General features: G+C 50.1%; 10 protein-coding genes across 10 annotated transcripts; 4 read left to right on the forward strand and 6 right to left on the reverse strand.

Annotated features, from left to right (window-relative positions):
• Positions 1–35: 35 nt before the first annotated feature.
• M438DRAFT_347899 (uncharacterized protein) lies at positions 36–615 on the reverse strand. Its single transcript, XM_029906015.1, has one exon. It carries the CDS (start codon positions 511–513, stop codon positions 79–81), a length of 435 nt encoding a protein of 144 aa, XP_029758010.1. The 5' UTR covers positions 514–615; the 3' UTR covers positions 36–78.
• A 3591-nt stretch (positions 616–4206) lies between these two features.
• Positions 4207–5633, forward strand: M438DRAFT_278959 (putative delta-9 desaturase; the record flags this gene model as incomplete). The annotated part of the gene is made up of 2 exons (XM_029901048.1): positions 4207–4256; positions 4310–5633. The coding sequence occupies 2 exons, from the start codon at positions 4207–4209 to the stop codon at positions 5631–5633; spliced, it is 1374 nt and encodes a 457-aa protein (XP_029758011.1).
• Positions 5634–9447: 3814 nt separating this feature from the next.
• On the reverse strand, positions 9448–10489 carry M438DRAFT_278941 (L-lactate dehydrogenase; the record flags this gene model as incomplete). The annotated part of the gene is made up of 3 exons (XM_029901045.1): positions 9448–9843; positions 9895–10181; positions 10237–10489. 3 exons carry the CDS (start codon positions 10487–10489, stop codon positions 9448–9450), a joined length of 936 nt encoding a protein of 311 aa, XP_029758012.1.
• Positions 10490–10950: 461 nt separating this feature from the next.
• Positions 10951–12722, reverse strand: M438DRAFT_399088 (uncharacterized protein). The gene is made up of 3 exons (XM_029909397.1): positions 12310–12722; positions 11834–12255; positions 10951–11782 (listed from the first exon to the last, which is right to left on the reverse strand). Exons 1-3 carry the CDS (start codon positions 12340–12342, stop codon positions 11062–11064), a joined length of 1176 nt encoding a protein of 391 aa, XP_029758013.1. The 5' UTR covers positions 12343–12722; the 3' UTR covers positions 10951–11061.
• A 1299-nt stretch (positions 12723–14021) lies between these two features.
• M438DRAFT_279156 (uncharacterized protein) lies at positions 14022–15301 on the forward strand (the record flags this gene model as incomplete). The annotated part of the gene is made up of 3 exons (XM_029901065.1): positions 14022–14134; positions 14188–14421; positions 14473–15301. The coding sequence occupies 3 exons, from the start codon at positions 14022–14024 to the stop codon at positions 15299–15301; spliced, it is 1176 nt and encodes a 391-aa protein (XP_029758014.1).
• Positions 15302–15407: 106 nt separating this feature from the next.
• M438DRAFT_324055 (NAD(P)-binding protein) lies at positions 15408–15923 on the reverse strand (the record flags this gene model as incomplete). The annotated part of the gene is made up of 2 exons (XM_029903039.1): positions 15408–15784; positions 15836–15923. 2 exons carry the CDS (start codon positions 15921–15923, stop codon positions 15408–15410), a joined length of 465 nt encoding a protein of 154 aa, XP_029758015.1.
• A 715-nt stretch (positions 15924–16638) lies between these two features.
• M438DRAFT_347906 (EF-hand) lies at positions 16639–17670 on the forward strand. Its single transcript, XM_029906016.1, has 4 exons — positions 16639–17087; positions 17146–17286; positions 17343–17435; positions 17495–17670. Exons 1-4 carry the CDS (start codon positions 16922–16924, stop codon positions 17521–17523), a joined length of 429 nt encoding a protein of 142 aa, XP_029758016.1. The 5' UTR covers positions 16639–16921; the 3' UTR covers positions 17524–17670.
• Positions 17671–17798: 128 nt separating this feature from the next.
• M438DRAFT_279116 (bis-tetraphosphatase) lies at positions 17799–18425 on the reverse strand (the record flags this gene model as incomplete). Its single annotated transcript, XM_029901061.1, has 2 exons — positions 17799–18305; positions 18366–18425. The coding sequence occupies 2 exons, from the start codon at positions 18423–18425 to the stop codon at positions 17799–17801; spliced, it is 567 nt and encodes a 188-aa protein (XP_029758017.1).
• A 127-nt stretch (positions 18426–18552) lies between these two features.
• Positions 18553–19089, reverse strand: M438DRAFT_72121 (uncharacterized protein). Its single transcript, XM_029910279.1, has one exon. It carries the CDS (start codon positions 18975–18977, stop codon positions 18657–18659), a length of 321 nt encoding a protein of 106 aa, XP_029758018.1. The 5' UTR covers positions 18978–19089; the 3' UTR covers positions 18553–18656.
• M438DRAFT_337794 (uncharacterized protein) lies at positions 19064–19396 on the forward strand (the record flags this gene model as incomplete). The annotated part of the gene is made up of 2 exons (XM_029904039.1): positions 19064–19242; positions 19306–19396. 2 exons carry the CDS (start codon positions 19064–19066, stop codon positions 19394–19396), a joined length of 270 nt encoding a protein of 89 aa, XP_029758019.1.
• Positions 19397–19862: the final 466 nt, after the last annotated feature.

Here is a 19862-nt window from a genome sequence, read left to right on the forward strand (position 1 = left end):
TGACTCAGCTGACTGTGCTCTCCGAATCTAGCCAATACCCGTCCAAGCGTTCTGTGCGTACGAACAGTTAAGCCCTCATTAGAAACGACGTCTCTTCGACTTTGAAGCGAGGGCCTCGAGCTTACGCTTGCGCTCCAGCTTCTGACGGATGAGTGCCTTTTTCTCTGGAGTCGAAACAGGGGTAGGCTCCATCTGCACTCCTTCTGAGAGCTCCTCATCGACGGTATCGATACAGCCATCCTCATCCTCGATTTCTCTCTTTCTCTTTTCCGGCTTCTTGGCTTGCGAAATGAGTGCCTTGAGTTGACGCTGGCGGGCCCACTTCTTCTGGGTCTTGAAGAGCAACTTGAACGGGCTTCCCGGCGAGAGAGTCTGAGTTTTGACTAAACGGATGGACGAGTGTGCTTCCTTGTTGATGCCGGCATCTGTCTTCTTCTGAGCAGGAGTCGTGATCTCGTTGTCGACGACGGGAGTGGTCTGCTCCTTGACGGGACCAAGCTGGCAGAGAACCATGTCGCGGATGAGTTCTGCTTGTCCAGTGGAATCCAAACTCGGAAGGCTGACATCGAGGACCTTCCAGGCGACCAAGAATGCGCGCAGCAATCTGTACTCGAGAAGGACTTTGCCTTGACGAAGGACTTGTGCCATGTCGTAGATTTCGTAGGCGGCGAATTCGGTCTTTCTGAGGTCGCGCCAGAGAATCTGCGCATGTTAGTATGTGTTCGGGAGGCAGTCTTTATCTTGGAATCCTTACCTTGATCTCTGAGACGGCTTGAGTAGCATGCTCCTGGGTGAATTCTTCGTTGATGGTAATCAGTCTGAGAAGAGCGGCATCAGAGATTGTGGTAGTGGAAGCAGGATATTTATTGTCCTGATCCTCAATCGGATCGTTGACATTAGGTTCTGGCATGGTCGATGACTGAGTTGTGTCAGCGAATTGGTCGATGTTTGTTGAAAAGGTGACAGTTGTCGAACTCACAATGCGCCGATGAAAATAGAAAGAGCGAATCTGTCGTACGAAGCAGGAAGGTGCCAGAAAACAAACTCAGAATCAGAACAAACGAGGAAGGAACTGTTTGACAGATTCGGAAGTCGAGGGTGACTCTGGAAACGCGCTTTCCTCCTCGTGCACCGAAATCCAATTTGGTGCAGGATATTGATCTCTCAATAGTCCACTTCAGATTGAGGAGTGAGGTTTTCTACAAGGTCTTTCAACGTACTTGCCCCTGAGTTATCAGCGATCAGCATCTCCATCGCACCCCCAAACCGTCCGGTCTCTGAAGCACGAGATGTGACCGAGAGTTCGGACAAGGCAAAGCAGGAGTAGCAAGCTATCCTTAAGCAAGCTCATACGCAGCATGGAAAGAGGCTATCGGGCAAGAACATGCTCAGCCCCAATACTACTGCCATCGAGGGTGTTAAGAATCATCTTCTAGACAACTTCCTGTTAGACACCTTCTCGATTGCACCATGTATTGTGCCTTGCAAAGAATTGAATCTCTTTCCACTGATATGAGGAAACGGATCAGAAGCTAGGGCTCGATCAAGCATGACCTATTCATCTCATAAAACAAGCACAGCACGATATCAAGCAATCTAGATGCAAAACGGTATTCACATATCACGCTGCCTTTAGTGAGAGCATCAAATCCAGTTTCTCGGACGACCATCCGATTGACGGATATCATTTTGCGAAAACATGTTACATTTTGATGGGTAGATTAAGTGTATACTCAGTCTACAGAGGAGAGCGTCAAGCCAAAGGCAGGTCGTACAACCTCCCGCTGGACCAAGCGGAAGATATTGTTGTGTTCGCCTCTCTTGTAGCAAAGCACAACAAAGAGGTCTCTTTGTGCCCATTCATATTTCAGACATGTCACTGTTCTCTTCATCCTGACGCTGCTTCCAACAATGTTGACGAGGACATACGACATATTCGTCGCAGATGGTGGTTTATCCTGCATCCTACCTTCTGTATAGTTTCTAGTCAAACCAAGGCAAAATCGTTCTATCACTTCGGCTCCCACAACGTGTGATATTACACCGGCCTTGAGACGCACAGCTCACGAGTATTACTCAGACTCTCGAAAAGCAACTTCGATATTCAGACTTGCTTGCTCTGCAGAACAACGAGGTCTCATTCTTCTGCAGAGAGCATGGTGGCCGTTGAGACGTGGCAGACGCGTGTTGATGTCATGTAAAAAGGACTGCAATCAAATCCAGAAAACAAGCTTGGGGACTCTGTTTGACGGGTGATGCAAAAGTGCATCCTGTCCAGCGCAAGGCGCACAGAGAATAGATGGGTCTAATCATGGAGAGAAGCGACCAATCCTGGTAAGCTGATGAGAGTGTTCCTCGCTGGAGACGTTGATTGGTTGCTTTGTGGCCCCAGAGGCACAAAGGTGTGCTATCGTGATAGTTGGACCCTGGAATATCAGCATTTCGAGAGCAGAGAAAGTGTTGAGCAGTCAGCTAAAGTACGAGTGTCTTCATGTGAAAATCGAGCAAGGAACAGATGGAAGAAGCGAGCTGTATCCGAGAGTCGTGTACTTGTATCAATATTACTTGCTGGAGACGATTTGATGAGATGCAACTGTCTGATGATGTCCAAGGATAGTCGACGTCAGATACATAGAAGACCCCATGGTTGAATGGAAGATGTTCGGTCTATTGAACAACCCCAGTCTGCCAGCATTGGACTCAGGTATGGGGAAGCGCTGATAAACCGTCCTGCATGGTGGTTCAGAGGATTGTCAACGGTAGATGTACGTAGCTGGATGTACGATAAGAGTGGCACTTGAGGGGTTGCTTCTTGTTGAAAGGATCAATGGCCAATACGGAACCCTTCTGTCCCACATGAAGATATCCCGCAATGATTGTTGGGCAGGTTGCATGATCAGTCATTGGTGTCTTGTGCGTTGAATTCTTGTTGCATGACACAAGATCTTGGGATGGAACGTGGATAGCAGCGGCGGGTGGAACAAGGCAGCTTGATAGCAACGGCGGTCATTGGCTCGCAACCTCTACCGCTTTGGGAAGAAACTTAGTTTCTTGGGTCTCGGGAGTAACCGCGAGGACCCTCGATATCCGGGAACAGGTGGATCAAGGAACACAAGGCTGAATCGAATGCCAGAACAATGATGAGGGAAAGACGACACAGTAATCAGCGCGCACCTACACCAGACGCGCAAGAGGGGTAGGTCAAGAGACAAACGTCAAGCGCGTGCGAATGTGGTCATCAACGGGCATCTGCTGGGAAAGAAAGCATGAGGTGACACGCCTTTTGCTCAACTGACGCTAGCCTCCGCACGAGATGCAATGCTTGGCAGGTCAGCACCACAAAATTTAACCAGATCTCAAACACAGAGTTGACAATTAAGATTGAGGCTTGACGCGGAGACAAGGCAGACAAGGTGGGAATCGAGAGAAGGGAACAGAAGTTCAACCCCTGATCGGCTGGGATGTCAAGTCGAGAAAGAAGCAAGTAGAGATGAGCAGCGTCTGGAGGCTTCTACTCGAGTTGTCTTTACGTGTTTGCAACGATGGACCTCGGGATTAGCGCCGGGCTTCGGGCACAGGCTTCTGGAAGTGGTGAATAGATCGGCAAGGAAGGCCGGATGTTTCGCGTGCCATCCATAAAGTCAAAAGTCCTGGTGGCAAAATTGGCCAGCTGGCGGTGGAATGTGACTTTTCAAGGGTCCTGTGTGGGAATTGAATCAATTGTTGCTGCTGTTGTGAGGACGAGACAATGGTCGGAATAGCGAAGGAATCATTCAGTTGAGCAAGCAGGTTCATGCAGGTACAGCAGGGGTTGTGTTCATGTACAGCTATCCCACGGGAGTGGCAAGGTGATGCAATCCAGCGTATGAATTGGTTGGGGGACAGCCCAACAGTCGACGATGGACGGTGAATTCTGGCCAGAGGCGCGTCTGAATCCCCCACATTATTCGCCTCGTCTATCAGGCCATGGCACATTTGACCCGAGCTCGCGCTGGTTCAAAAACTTGAGCTGGCCAGCCACTGTTTCCTTTCCCTCCCTCAGCGCCCTCCACTTTCACCCATCTAACCCCTCGACACTCGTTTGTTCGAAGGAGGCTCTCGCATTCTCTGCACTTGCTGCTATCGCTCTCGTGCAACATGCCTTCTCACCAGCCCGCCGCCGGCATGATGGCTGTCGACCCTGCCTATGTGTCGCAGCCTTCGCCCATGGCCTCCAAGGACGAGCCTAACCGCAACAAGTCCTACGACCCCAAGAAGTGAGTGCAGACTGCATCTCCACTGCAATTGACTCGATACTAACCATCTGCAGGCCTCACATCACCGACACTCCCTTGACCAAGGCCAATTGGTACAAGCACGTCAACTGGCTCAATGTCTTCCTCATTGGTGGCATTCCCCTCATGGGTCTGATCCAGGCATGGTGGACTCCCCTCCGTCTTTACACCGCCATCTGGGCCATTGCCTACTACTTCGCAACCGGCCTCGGCATCACTGCTGGCTACCACCGTCTGTGGGCCCACACCTCGTACCAGGCTACTCTTCCCCTCAAGATCTTCCTCGCCGCTGTTGGTGGCGGTGCCGTCGAGGGCTCCATCAGATGGTGGGCCCGTGACCACCGCGCTCACCACCGCTACACCGACACCGAGAAGGACCCTTACTCAGTCCGCAAGGGTCTTCTCTACTCTCATCTCGGTTGGATGATCATGAAGCAGAACCCCAAGAGAATTGGCCGTACCGACATCTCCGACCTCAACGACGACCCCGTTGTCGTCTGGCAGCACAAGAACTACCTCAAGGTCGTTTTCGGCATGGGTTTGATCTTCCCCACCCTCGTTGCCGGTCTCGGCTGGGGTGACTGGCTCGGTGGTTTCATCTACGCTGGTATCCTCCGTATCTTCTTCGTCCAGCAGGCCACCTTCTGTGTCAACTCCCTTGCCCACTGGCTCGGTGACCAGCCTTTCGATGACCGCAACTCTCCTCGTGATCACGTCATCACCGCCATCGTCACTCTCGGTGAGGGCTACCACAACTTCCACCACGAGTTCCCCTCCGATTACCGTAACGCCATCGAGTGGCACCAGTACGACCCTACCAAGTGGTCCATCTGGACCTGGAAGCAGCTCGGCCTCGCCTACGACCTCAAGCAGTTCCGTTCCAACGAGATCGAGAAGGGTCGCGTTCAGCAGCTCCAGAAGAAGATTGACCGCAAGCGTGCTGAGCTCGATTGGGGAACTCCTCTTGAGTCTCTCCCAGTTATGGAGTGGGACGACTACGTTGAGCAGTGCAAGAACGGTCGCCAGCTCATCTCTGTTGCTGGCATTGTTCACGACCTTGGCAACTTCGTGCAAGACCACCCCGGTGGTAAGGCTATGATCCGCTCTGGTATCGGCAAGGATGCTACCGCCATGTTCAACGGCGGTGTCTACTTCCACTCCAACGCTGCCCACAACTTGCTCTCCACCATGAGAGTCGGTGTCATCCGTGGTGGTATGGAGGTCGAGATCTGGAAGAAGGCCCAGCAGGAGAACAAGGATGCCTTCATCGCTAAGGACTCGAACGGCCAACGTGTCGTTCGTGCTGGTCTGCAACCCACAAAGGTCTTCGAACCTTCTGCCACCGCTGGCGCCGCATGAAGAGATACCCCGTCGAGGCTCACTGCCAAAGACAACCTTGTTTAGTCGTTTTTTCTTTCCTTCTCGCCTTTCAGCGATCATCATTGTATATTGGTAGCAATTGCGTCTCACCCTCCCCTCGTCTCACAAAGGCGATTTGGCTTCTGGTTTGGGGTCATCACGATCGCTCTAGACGCGTCTTGTTGCACACTTAGATATGACTCTAACTAGCGAACACCTACAACACCCTATCATGGGTTGTCCGTCCAAGACGGACGAATAATGTCATTTATGCCTCAATTTACTCCATCTTGCCTTTCCATCTTATGATCCAATCTCCCAACCAATCCTGCGTGCAGAGTATTCTGCATCTCATCCTGCAGCCTCTCAAAGGCCAGCCTGTACAATCTGAGAAACTACCTGCATCTTGATGGCTATCTCAACGCACGATGAGGCTCACGAGAGCACCGACCTCGATCTCAAGCAAGGCTTGATGACGAAAGCAGTATCGACGACCATCATGAGGTCCTCGACACAACAGTTCTGTCCACTTGCTTCCCCTGCCTTGCGTGACTCGTCACAACACATTCTGCTTGCTGTCAAACAGCAAACACGTCGAAATGACAGATGCTGACCACGTGCCTGGCTGCCTGATCTTGCAACACCACACCAACAGATCTTCCCCAGCGCCATCTCCACAACCTTATCGAGTGAGCTTGTTGTGCTATTTTCCCTTTTTCTTCCTTTTTTCCTCTTTTTACTTCTTTTTGCGTTGCGTGCACTTTTCCTCCAAACCACCAATTTTCTTCTTTTCTCGCACAACACTCTTCTCATGCTGTTTTCGATATTTCCAGCGTACGGAAGAATTAGGAATCCCCATTCAACATGCAATTTCCAACTTTCTCACCGCCAAAAAGAAAAGTCCACGTGAGTGGGTGTCTTTAATTTCATCTTGCTGGTCGAAACACCGGTGTGGAGGTTCTGGTGTTTAGCCTCGGTACCACTTTTTTTTTTTTGGCTGCGATGGCTTTGGGACGACAACTCATTGTTGTCAACTGTTCTTGAGCAGAACCTTTTCTGCTTGTGAAGTTATCTTGTCTGTGCCTGGTCTTCTTGTTGAAGGGTGATGAGGAGCGATAGGTCGTCTTGTGGATTGATGATTGTTAATGCAACTCTGCCTTATCACTCCTCGAGTTTCTTTCAAACCATTGATGGGTTCTCGATGAGTGGTTGATAGTTGCTCCGGTCAGACTTTAGATCAAATTCCTATGCTCGGTCATTCCTGCTACTCTGCTGTTGATTCGGTCGCTCCTTCTCTATGCGTGAGAATCTACAGCATGTTGCAATTTCATGCCTGCAACTTACCGGGTCAGTAACATAAGCGCAAATCAGAAATTAACGATCGTCGGACAACTTCTACAGCATTTTGGTGTGATGGGCAGCACGCAGATACAACTAAACTGCAAAGATATGACTCAGTTTGTTCATGGAGAGGCTTTGGGTCAGAAGCTCTCACTGGACATCCCAACCAAAGCAATGAAAGATCTTGCATTTCTATGGGTTCAAATCATGGCAATCGTGCCGCGAAGAGCAAGTGACTGAGTACATTGAAGCGAACCTCAACACCCCAGCATAACAGCAATCTTGTGGCATCTCAGTTAGACGGAGAAGATCTATCGGCGCCTGTCAAGATGCAAAGATTTATCCAACAGTTTGTGTATCCACTAAGATAACCTATACTACAGGTTCTCAATGGACATCTCGACGAAAGCAAAAAGTATGCTGCACTTCGACAGGGACGCAGCAAGGTATCGGTGCCATTGAGAGCAAGTAATTGGATCAACTATGAGGACAAAAAGAAGAGACAAGTTCAGCTTGGACAACTCCAGTGCGACTTGTCGAGAGTCACTCTCGGGGGTTCGCTTTTCCTAGGCTTTCGAGCTCTCTGGCCTTCCTATAAAAGACCCTCCTTTCTACCATCACCACATTTCTAAGCTCTCATAGTTTCTTCCATCCATCTCGCGCCACATTCAAAATGGGTTTCTCTGTATCTTGTCTCCAACACCTTTGATCTTTGATGCTCTCGATCTTCGGTGTTCTTGGATGTCTCTTCCCATCAACCCATCCTGTAAGATTTTATACTTGGTCAGCGTATCAGGTGTCGAGACTCATCTTCAAAAGTCATCAGACGGGGCACCATCTCACTGTGAGACTCCTCCGGACTTTCCTGTTATCTCAATATGCGCGATATCAGACACGAGTCCTGCACAATGAACAATGTTGACAGATATTCTTTTCAAGCACTTCTCACAACAATCTAATATATATCAATTTCCACATATATTCATCAGATATAACCACAAAGACAATCCAGACCACCAAAAGTTTTCCATCCCCAAGCATGTTCCATGCTGTTTCTACGGAGACAATAAGTGCGAAAAAGAATAATGAAACCCGTCGGGCGAGAGAGTTGAACGCTGGTTACGAGGTTGGCGAGCAAAACTCATACAAGTCCTCCAACCCTCGGACCGAATCACACGAAGCCTTTTTATTCATACATGCAGTTGTTGAGGGTAGGGTGGTATATATACGCTGAAGTTCTCACGTAAAAGTCTGGTATGGTCGGCTTCTGCATCGCACAAGTCTTCTTTACAGCCGCTCGCCTTCTTCACAAGTAGATCAGTCTCAGCTACGCCAACTACAGTCATGAAACTGAGGAGTTAAGAGAGCCATTTGGACTTTGCGTCTCAGACTCTATCGAAGACTTAAGCTGTATGTCCGTGGACGCCAGATTCGTCAGAGACGAGGACGCCATACGCACTGTTAAGAGAGGCATCGACAGACGCTAGGGGGAACTATCATAGATACTTTGAATGACATACCCGAGATTCACAGAGAGGTGACCAAGGTCTTCGGAGAGTCGGTCAGTGATCTCACGATCGAGAACGAATGGCCCAGTACAGTATCTACAACGATTACTGGTGTACCGCCGGCAGCTTAAAGAAGACCTGCCATCCTAAGTTCAACTTCACCGAAGCTATTTCTGATAGCCTCACTGTTTTTGAGGAAATCTTTGACATGAGAGAGCCAAATGAGAGTGATAAGTACAGGACAAGAGGAAGTGACAAGAGCACCCATCCCGGCTAATTATTGAAGGCGGGAAGGTTTCTTTTTGGAAGTGAGTTGCGCAAAGCGTGTTAAGGGTTAAGAGAATAATGGTCTCGGTGCGATCTTCTATGCCTTTGTGGTTTCTTCCGACAGGTGGCTAGATGGACTTTTCTAGCAGTGAACGGAGTCAGAGATGAGTCTAAGAGAATGCACGAATGTTGTTAGGATTCGGCGGAGTGTTAGTGAGGAACGACATACTTCTGAACTCTTCTAATCTACTCTTCGACATGGCTTGATAGCTGAATCTTTAGAAGCATATGATCTGGAGGTTACAGCATCATGCAAAAAAGAATCATGTATTCATGATCTTCAATGCCAAAATCCTTACTTTCAGAATGCACATCTATCCCACATGAAAGAACAAAAAGAAGAATAAGCACCATGGGCAGGGATCGAACCTGCGACCTCCTGGTTCATCGGGACCACGCTTGTAATGAAAGAATGCGCACGTGCCCGAACGTAACCAGATATGCTACCACTACACCACCACGGCTTTGTTATAAAGAGGCAAGAATATTATAGAATATAAAGGTTGGTGGGCGTAAAGAATGACGCGGGTGTTTGTATGGAAGTTGAGTTTGATTGAGGGAGTTTTGAGTAGGCGGATGACCCGGCGTCTGGAGACCAATGTCTAAGGCAACGTGTGATGGAACATGCCTTCCTCATGTTACTTGCCATCTTTGCCTTGCTCCTTCTCGACATCCTCGATAATCTCCCTTAGGCTTTTAGCACTCTGCTGCACCTCCTTCTTCTCACCATCGTTGAGCTTCATGGGAATTTGTCTGACAATACCCTTTCTGCCTAAAACCACCGGCATGGAGATACAGACATCCATGTCTTTCTGGTAGTGACTGATGGGTCTGATGTTGCATTGGTCGAAGAGGATAGACTTGCAGATTGAGGCTGCTACACCACCGATGCCGAAAGCTGTGGCTCCCTTGGACTCCATGATGGCAGCAGCCTTCTTCTTGGTGTCTTCTGCGATAGCTTCTTTGTCGATAGAGGTGTCCGGGAGAGCTAGCTCGAGAGGTACGCCGCCGACTGAGGCATGAGACCATGCAACCTGAACCTTGATTAGCAAGTGGAATGGACATATTTATGAACTTGGACTCACCATCTGCGAGTCACCGTGCTCGCCCAGCACATAGGCGTCAATAGAGCTAGCTGCAACACCACATTTCTCTGCGAGAATACCACGGAGACGTGCGCTGTCGAGGAAAGTACCACTGCCAAAGACTTGGTTCTTGGGAAGTCCAGAGAACTTCTGTGCAAAGTAGGTCAAGATATCCACAGGATTTGAGACCAACAGAATGATGGTGTCGTCGCGGAAAGGCTTCATGTCCTCAATCGCTGAACCCAGGATCTTGAGGTTGCGACCGACGAGGTCGGTACGGCTCTCACCTGTGACAAAGTCAGTATACAGCTCAATGGCCACAGGATCCTATCGATAACTTACCCTTCTTCTGTGCTGCTCCTGCAGTGATGACGACGATATCACATTGTCCGGCCTCCTTGTGTGTACCAGCGCGTACCTGGGTGGAAGTGTTGCCGTGGAAAGTGGCATCAGAAAGATCCTGTACCTGCGCATCACGAACATCTTCCTTGGGATCGACAAGTAGGATCTCTCCCGCGACAGGGTTCAGGATCAGCGAGTAGGCGATTGTGGAACCGACTTCTCCAGATCCTAGAATGGCGATCCTCGAAGTCATTGACTTTTGAGACATTCTTCTGATCGACTGTGTGGTAACTGAAAGCTTGGGTCTGACGAGGGACTTCTGTTGAGTGCTTGAGAAACTGCTGCTTGAGGAGATGAAGTGGTGAGTGGAAGTTACAAAGGTTGCTCTAGCGACGTGAGAAGTTCTCAGAGAAGATGTCAAAGTGGGGCGAAGGAGTCGACCGGATCGAGAAGCCAACATTTCAATTGTCGTGTTCAACGAAGCTCAGGGAAGGTGCTCTCCATAACGCGTCGAGAATGTTGGTGGAACTTCGAAATGACGTCAAGAGTAGTCATCAAGGTGTTCCATACGGCGCTTGTTCTATACAGATTCTCAACTCTGCATGACTTCTCGACCTCAAACACAAGTATTGTGCTACAACGTAGTCCTTTTGACAGAGAGCGTTCGAAAATATCAGTGGATGGACGTTTTCATGTTGTGAATAGGTAAATGAGATTCGTGCTCTGCATGACCCCGGGATATCATCTCTTCGGGTGGGGTCAGTCCGTAGACAAGCAAATATTATATGATAGCTTTTAGACAAAGGAAATGCATCAAGTATAGACTCATTTCGGCACACCGATGCTGTTCCAGACTCCGCCCATTGAACCCGTCTCCTCGTCGCGACGAGTGCTACGAATGGCATAAGAAGTCTCAACTCGAACACCGTCTTCCACATCATACGGGTACTGTTGACTGTGGTTGCTTCTTGTAGGGACCATCTTTTCTGTTGAGGCATTACTTTCGATGTCGAAAGTGTCCGAGACAGGAGTTCGGCCTTCAAGCTCATACTCACCAACGGTGGCTGACTTGTCGATCTCACTACTGAGCTTCGTGCCCTTGTATGACTTGTTGGGGGCCGAGTGTAAGTTGTGCCCAGATCTGCCATATCCCGATCCCCTGCCGGAAGCGTTCGGGTCGTATGCACCTGGCAACCAGAATGCTCTGCTGAAGATCGGGCGTAGGATGGGTACGTTGATGGTGAAGATACCGATGAAGGTCTCGCGGACTCCCCAACCGTTGATGTTGGCGGCAGACGGTGCAGCGTCAAGAGACAGGACAACGCGGATGATGGCGGCGACAATGACGAACAATCCCGACGACAAAACGACTCCGATAGTGATCTTCTTCTTCAAGGGCATCTTCAGCTGCCAAAGCATGGGGATCGGGACCATAAGAATAGCGGCGTCGGTCAGGATGTTGGGGATGGCGACAGCAAGGAAGTTTTGCGGTCTGAAAGCACACTTCCATGGAGGCGCAGGTGTGACCTGCCAGTTCATGTGGGTACTGCTATATCGTCAGACATGTTACTCGGCTCTGAATATAAGGAGCACTTACGGGAAGCAGCCGAAGATGAGCACAAACCAGACAATGACATAGCTGACCCCAGTGAACCAGAAGAGATACTTGATCATCTTGTTGTGGAAAGAGCCAAGTGTCAGACGCTTGTAGAAGAATAGCATGGTGAACTTCATGCACCAAATCAATGCAGGGTAACTACACCAAGCAGCGTATTCGAGTTTGGAGCCATATGTTACGCGGTCGATGTCCGCTTGCGTTGCGGTTTGAAGCCATTTCTCACTGACTTCTGAGCTTTCGCCAGTGTAGTGTACCAGATGGACAAGAACAGCATCGGAAGTGTTGAAGATCAAGACACCGAAGCAGAACAAGTCATCCCAGTAAAGGCCTTTGATGCCGACGGTGCGCAGACGGACTGCATAACGGCCCAAGATGATGAATGTAGCAATTGCATACAGAGCCTAGAGCACTATTAGTCCTGCATGTACATTCGAGCGTCATCTGGAGATGCTCACCCAGACTTCCTTCAAGATGGCATCGAGAGCCATGATGGTCTACCCCAAGCAGGGCACAATGTAGGGCTTCGATAGGTGTGGTATTGAGTTCGATGGACACCAAGAGACCAGTACTACCCCAGAAATATGTAGAGAGAAGTGTAGCGAGAAAGAGGATGAATCTAAGATGCAAGGGTAAAGATAGCGATGGGAGAGGGCTTGAGCCGTAGTTAAAGTTAAAAGTATGACGCTGACCAACGGTGTGTGTGGTAGTCTCAGATGTGCAGTTAAGCACTAACATTAGCCGCAAGTCAATAGGTCGACGGTGGAGTTGACTTTAGACTTGAAACGGTTGCATATTGCCCGTTTAGAAAGGCGAGATCTGTCAGCTCACAGCTTCCAGAAGGAATTGTAGACGGACATCTGTCACTACTGACTCGCTGTGTGTAAAAGCGATCTCGGTGGTGCCGTGAGAGTGTAAACTCATCCACGTGGGCATGATAAAGAGATTCATGCAAGTCCTAAATGTCCAAATTCGATGGGAGCATCGCATATAGACTTCAGCCCTGCACGTGGAACAGTTGCGAACGTACAATCGTTTGCACAGATCTCAACTACCGAGAACCTGGAACTCGGCGGCCTTGATGATTTGATTGGACAAAAAGATGGTAGAATTTCCTTTCTGTGGGACGAGATCGGAACGAGGCGAGGTGGGTACACGATTAGGCGTGGGTGGAAGGCGGCATCTCTCACTCCGGTGGACGATTTGGGTTTGAAAAGGCGATCTCGAAAAAGCAGGGCGAAACCGAGGGTCCGGCCTCGACCGCTGTAGGTGAACGTTGCCGGGCAAGCGGTAAGAAGGCTCCAGACGAGTACTTGTAGATCGACACCTAATATTTCGCGCACTACTGTGTACCGACAGGCAGGTTAGACACCGTACATCATCCATTGCTCCGCAAGCCCTATACCATGACTCTCGACTTTACCGCAAAGCAGATTCGAGATGCAAGTAACGCTAGCATGTTGCGTATGTTGCTACAAAATAAAATTGAGTCGACCCGTCCACGCAAGCGATCCCTGGGTTCGCGACGGCCAAGGAGCTAGAAGCAACGGCAGAAGGTTGAATCGATTGGAGAAATGATGGGCGTATATCAAAGCCAGACTGACATCAAAAGAAAGCTGTGTAACCGAGAGCGAGATGCTGGCTGGTGTTGGTGGCAGACAGCTCGGCACTTGCACGACAGTGTCTCATGAAGCTATATCAACTATGATATGACCCAACGGTGTTCAAATCGAAGACGCTGGCACGACCAGTGAGACAAACATGGACTGGAAGTTGTGTCTATCTGCAGGGCTTTTTGCGAAAGCGTCGGTGGATCGGAGTTGCCCTAACGGAAAAAGATTGAGCGGCATTCAATAGAGGTCATGTCGTGACAAAATGAGTATGTCCATGACTCCTTAAGCTCAGGTTGGTCGATGAGGCTGTGGCAATGCGATGAGAAGCTTCCTATTCCGTGGAATGTTGACTCGAGAGAGTTGGAAAAGGAGAGCGAGACATTTCCGTCCGAGGTGATGCCTCTCTGGTCTGGTTATACAGAAGGCTTGGCGGGATTATGGCGGGGAAGTGGAGATCCAAATTCAATCGCAGAGCTGGCAGGGCTGACTTTGATGCCGTGCTCACTTGGAGCTGCATCATACTGCCGTCGTCCGTCAGCACCACTCAAATCACAATTATGGCAGCGCCTCATCGCCCCCGCGTATTCCTGGAGATCAGTATCGGAAACGAACCGGCCGGCCGCTTGACCATCGAGCTCTTTGCTGATCAGGCTCCCAAGACATGCGAAAAGTAGGGGCTCTCTCAAGTTGTCTGAGGTATGCTAGTACTGACTTGAGCAACAGCTTCCGCGCTCTCTGTGCTGGTTCACACTCAAATCTCAACTATGCGCTCAGTCCCTTCCACCGCGTGATTGATGAGTTCATGGTCCAAGGTGGAGACATCACACGCGGTGATGGTACAGGTGGTGATAGCATCTACGGTGGAGACTTCGAAGATGAGAATCTGGGTTGGCGCGAGATGGATGCTGCCGGTCTGGTGTGCATGGCCAACCGTGGAAAGGCCACCAACAGCAGTCAGTGAGCATACCCACATCTCTATGCTTGAATCCAGTAACCAATGCTTTCTAGGTTTTTCATAACTCTCGATTCATGCCCTCACCTCAACAACAAACATACCATCTTCGGACGCCTGGTCGGCGGAGAGGATACACTTGCTCGTATGTCCAAGGTCCAAGTCGACAAGGATGACAAGCCTCTGGAGCCTGTTCTAATCGCACGCTGCGGAGAACTCGAGCGCAAGAAGAAAGCACCCATTGCATCTCCCGAACCCGCCAGCAAAGACAGAGGTCGAAGGAACAGACGCGGAAGCTCTGCCTCTCCCTCTCGCTCCCCATCTCCACGACCTGAAAAGAGCCAGCGCGTACGAAGAAAGAGCGATCACATAATCGATGAGAATCTGCGCGGCAGAGTACGTGCAAGGTCTGATGATGATGACGGAGAGTCTTCTGCAAAGGAACGTGCCATCGAGTCAGATTCGCAAAGTCCGGACAGCAGACACAAGCGAAAGCGCAGCCCTAGTCCATCGCGCGGATTTGAAAGGAAGAAGGCCAGCCGCGACACCAGCAGAAGCCCAGTAGATTCGCGCCGAAGGAGAAGAAGCTTGCCGAATCAATACTACGATCACGATGCACCGAACCGGTCCAACGACGGTGATCGTAGACGGCCCAGGGATAACGACCGGTATAGACCCAACGGCGGCAACGAAAACAGACAGTATAACAGAGATGGTGGAAGAAGAGCTGGAAGAAATTCATATCGTCCACCGCCGAGGCAAGAAGAAGGACGTCTAGGAGGAGATACGTACGGCAGTGCTGGCACAGGAGCAGGCGACGAGAACGCCGTCAAGTTCAAGGGCAGAGGCCACATGAAGTTCAGAGAGCCCGATAGACGTTGGTAACGATGTGACGATATGTCAAGGGGAGATTGCTGTTGTAGGTGGCCAAGGAGCAATGCTATGTTGCATGATACGAAACGTAATGACCAGCATAATCATCTTCGTCTGCTCACAGGCGTCCTTGCTCTCTTCCTGCAGCTCTTAGACCACCATCTCCATCCACAAGTACACACCAACCTTCTCCTCCTCTGCCTCCATCTCCACCTACTGCTGCGCCAGGGAACTCCTTCTTCGCATACTCGAGGATGTCATCGTTGAAGCTTCCAGGCTGTAACCAGACAGCTCTGACACCTGCCTCCTTTGCTTCCTGCAGCAACTTCTTTGTAACAGCAGGTGGAGTGATGACGCTCAATCCTGTCTCCTTGGGTTGTTGCAAAGCTGAGGGCGAAGGCACGGTATCGTAGTCCTTGGAGGAGACCGAAACGCTAGGACGCGAAGGGTTGAGTGGTGTAACCGGCAGAGAGCGCTGAAGATACCATGCGAAGACTGCAATGCGTCAGTGGGGTTGATGCATGGTGGGGTGCTCGGGAAGCCTACCTCTGTGGCCAAACTTGGAAGGATCACTGCTGGCGCCTGCGACGGCGAAGCGAGGGCTTGCAAGGAAGTTCTTTACTGCTGAGTTCATGTCTTGGTCGGTCATTGCTACAAGTTCGAGTTACGATGGAAGAAGGAAGCTAGAAAGAAGTGATGGGATGAATGAAGCAGTTGCGGAGTTTGGAGTTAAGATTGAACCGAGGTATGGAACCTTTGGCTTTCTTGTGCCAGAGCATCCGTTGAGCACGCAAGACAACCCAGGTATTGGGGAACACCCTGTCTTCATGGCTATCGTTTGTTCCAAGACTCGTCCTCTCTACAGACGCGAAGTCTGGGGAGAATTCGAGTGGATGGAAGTGATAAGATCTTGCTGCGATCTGCTACAGCCTTGTCTTGCACGTTTCACAAGCTTATGGTCGAAACTCCTCCCATGTCGAATTTGCAATTTAATGTTTTGAAGAACAACAAGCACTGTGGTCTGTCTTTTCACAAGGAGTAACAGTGACAGGATTTCTCAGGTCTATGTAGTTTGAGGAAACTGATCAAGAAAAGGCCTTTCGATACAGGGTCGTCGCTCTCACAGATGACAGAGACGACAGCAGGCCTAAAGAAAGGTAGGTAGGTAAATGGCAATCGTAGTGGCCTAATCGGGCAGTGTGTTGATAAGAGTCCATGACAACGGGCCTAAAGCCCCTGGGCCGAGCGCAGATTTGACAAACACATCAAACCCTCCTTTCCTTTGGCGGGGGTCCTGGGAGACGCAGACATCTTCACGTATATCCCTCTATCGCAAAACTCAATCCTATCGCAGACTGAATCCGTCCAACCTCGAGAAAGAATACCAGCCGACAAACATAACTGCAATGGTGAGTTGATCTGTTTACTGCGGGCCCAGACCCTGCATGGAGACCCGAAAGTCAAGATGCGGCCAACCAAAACTCGCCAACCGCCCTGTTTTGAGTCCGTCGATAACTCCCGCTCTTGAACAACACACCACAACAACGGCCATCCCACTCTCCTCCACCACCTCTCACCCTGAAAAACAGCCCATACAAAGCGCATCATCGCATACAGATCAAGACTAAGACAATGGATCAGGCCAACACAACAAACTACAAGGAGGCTTTCGCTCTCTTCGACAAGCGCGGTAACGGCCGTGTTCAGATCGAGTCTCTGGGCGACCTCCTGCGCGCATGCGGCCAGAACCCCACCCTCGCTGAGATCAGTGACCTCGAGAAGAGCATTGGCGGAGACTGTGAGTCTACATGACACGAAAACGAGGAGGAAGGTAGAGGCTGACACAAGATTCGCAGTCGACTTCGACTCATTCTCAAAAGTCCTCAACCGCGCTGGTGGTTTCCGCGATCCTGGAGAGCCTGAGGAGTACTGCCGCGGTTTCCAAGTCTTTGACAAGGAGATGACTGGCTTCATCGGTGTCGGTCAGCTCAGATACAGTACGATCTGCTCAAACATCATAGATGCGCAAGACCAGACACTAACAAATACACAGTTCTGACCAACTTGGGCGAGAAGATGAGCGACGACGAGGTCGACGAGCTCCTCAAGGCCGTCGACACCAGCAGCGGCGAGATCAACTACGTTGGTATGTTCATTCCAGACTTTCCCTCACTCTGTGCCGCACGCACTAACACGTTCTCTCAGACCTTGTCAAGACCGTCCTCGCAAACTAAGCACCTTTCTCTCCTCTATACCCACCCTTTTTCTTTTTCGAAACAAAACACAATCTTGGGCGCTCTGGCACGGGATATGAAGCATGGCAGGCGTTTTTTCTCCTTTACTCTGTTTAATTCTGGAACGAGAATGAATTACATCGCGATCACTTTTGGGAAACAATACCGAATTTTGTACAGCGGCAATTATACCTCTACGGCTTTTCTCAAAACATGTCTATTGTTTCTACCGTCTCTATTCTGTAACGCTGCATGTGCACGTCGGGCATGGCATCTCAAGAACAGGGCTCGTTGGAGAAATTATGGGCATCCTTCTGCATCTCCTCAGCCAGCCAGCGAGCCTCCTTCTCCATCTCCTCCATACTTCTAGGCTTTCTCTTGTCATCCTCGACCTTGGAGAACTTGCCCTTTCTCACGCCCTCCTCTTCTTTCTGATGCTTTCCCACATCTCCCTCTTCACCCTCCAATTGTTCGTAGATCTTGTCTCCACCACCTTGCGCATCCATGTCACCGTCTCTTCTGGGTATCAGATGCGCGTGCACATGTGGCACGCTCTGTCCTGCTGCCTCGCCATCTTGTATCGCTATATTGCAGGCCGATGCATTGTACACGCGCTTCAACGTCCGGGACGCCAATTGTACTGTGCTGAATAGATCCGTGACTTCTGGAGCGCTGAGTTGATCGATATGTTGGACACGGCGGAGAGGGCAGACTAGGATGTGACCAGGTAACAAGGGCTTGAGATTCACGAGGCAGAAGGAGAGGGGTGTTTTGTAGAAGACCTGGGTTGCTGTTAGCGTCTCTTGCCAATCCATGGAGGGGTAGCAGTGGTAACAACTAACCTGTGAGGTCACAGCGAATTGGCCAAAATGTATGGCCTTGCTCAATGATGGCGGTGGCATCTCTGCCTGGGTATCAGAGCTCATTTGTGGATTGCTTGTGTGCAGTGGCAGAAAGTTGTGTTTGGACGGTCTTGTGTGTTTGGAGATATTCGCGATGGAAGACGTCACTGCCACTTTCTCAAACACTCAACACGCTGCGGACTCTCCTCTCCGGCAACGAATCCTTGGAGGCAAACACTCATGGCTTTCCAAATAGCGTCGCTCTAGCGAATATTGCTAAGGTAGATATATCTAAAGAAGGAGATGGAACTTGGGTACACAGCACTCCCACCACAACTCACGATAGGACCACTCATCTCTGAGTATTGATTTTAATATAGCATAACTTCCATTAGCCTTGGTTGGAAACTCTTTGAGATGTGCTTGCCATTCGCCATGGCATGCATCTCTACTCCTGACATCCTGACATTGATATCTGTATCTTTCCCAGTTTCGCCCGGTGATCAAAGCTCTTTTGCGGCGCGGTCGCTGCGGAGCCATGGCATCCTCGTTTGCTCTTTCCTTGTTCCTAAGAAACAAGCTCAGGCTATCCTTCCCCAGAGCTTTTGCCATATATCAGACTCATAGCCCCGTCTGTCATCTTCCTCTCCCATCCCATCATCAACAGCATAACATCTTCAACTCATCTCCACCACAAAATGCCTTCCAACAACTCCTCCACCTCGGGCTCTGGCTCCGGCTCCATTTCAAGCTCCAGCACTGGTAGCGGCTCCTACGAAGTTACCTCGAGCGGCACCAACGATCAGGGAAACCACTACTGCTCCCGCGACTACGGCTCAGGTGCTTCCAACGACAACTCCTACCATTACTCCAACAGGTAAGTTCAGTCGCGTTTCATCCTTTGGGGTAAAGAGAGCGATACCAATGATGTGAGGGACAGTGATGGCTCGTATTATTACAGCAACCCCAATGGCTCGACCTACTACAACTCTGGTTCTGGCTACTCCAACTACACTCCTCAGGGCAAGTGAATGCCGATCTGCTAGAGCTTGATCAGGAGATTCCGATCCAGACGGCCGGGTACGGTCAACAGGGATAAGAAGGTGATGATGCCATGAGTTTGACTTTCGAGGCGAGAAGGATAGATGATGCAGACTTTGGAGAAATTCATTCAGTCGATTGACGAGCACGTTGTCCATGTTTTACAATCGTTGTGAATTGCAAACCGACAAATATGACAATTCACGAGAAGCCGTTCGCCTTGTGTATTGAAGTATGTTATGGCCGTTGCAAGCGCAATTTACACCTTCTTTGGTGGCTGCCGCCCTCTGTTTCGACCTCAAATTCTGGTAGCGACGAACCAAAAGTCCTACGGATTGATTGCCGACAAACGATACTGTTTACGGTCGGAGCGCTCCCCGCAGCCAACTCCAAACTTCAAGACATTTGACATGAAATGTTAACAACGCTCGCTGTACAACGGTTGTTCGACTGCGC

This window comes from Aureobasidium pullulans (assembly GCF_000721785.1).
Source record: "Aureobasidium pullulans EXF-150 unplaced genomic scaffold scaffold_17, whole genome shotgun sequence".
Taxonomy (NCBI): Eukaryota; Fungi; Ascomycota; class Dothideomycetes; order Dothideales; family Saccotheciaceae; genus Aureobasidium; species Aureobasidium pullulans.

What these genes read in the sequence shown, in the direction of transcription:
- M438DRAFT_347899 (XM_029906015.1), bottom strand. Translation starts at nt 513, where the DNA reads ATGGTTCTCTGCCAGCTTGGTCCCGTCAAGGAGCAGACCACTCCCGTC.
- M438DRAFT_399088 (XM_029909397.1), bottom strand. Translation starts at nt 12,342, where the DNA reads ATGGCTCTCGATGCCATCTTGAAGGAAGTCTGG. An exon ending in CCATCTTGAAGGAAGTCTGG is followed by an intron (nt 12,256 to 12,309) that starts GTGAGCATCTCC and finishes ATAGTGCTCTAG; the next exon opens with GCTCTGTATGCAATTGCTAC. An exon ending in CTCATCTTCGGCTGCTTCCC is followed by an intron (nt 11,783 to 11,833) that starts GTAAGTGCTCCT and finishes ACGATATAGCAG; the next exon opens with TACCCACATGAACTGGCAGG.
- M438DRAFT_347906 (XM_029906016.1), top strand. Translation starts at nt 16,922, where the DNA reads ATGGATCAGGCCAACACAACAAACTACAAGGAGGCTTTCGCTCTCTTC. An exon ending in TGTCGGTCAGCTCAGATACA is followed by an intron (nt 17,287 to 17,342) that starts GTACGATCTGCT and finishes ACAAATACACAG; the next exon opens with TTCTGACCAACTTGGGCGAG. An exon ending in CGGCGAGATCAACTACGTTG is followed by an intron (nt 17,436 to 17,494) that starts GTATGTTCATTC and finishes ACGTTCTCTCAG; the next exon opens with ACCTTGTCAAGACCGTCCTC.
- M438DRAFT_72121 (XM_029910279.1), bottom strand. Translation starts at nt 18,977, where the DNA reads ATGGCAAAAGCTCTGGGGAAGGATAGCCTGAGCTTGTTTCTTAGGAAC.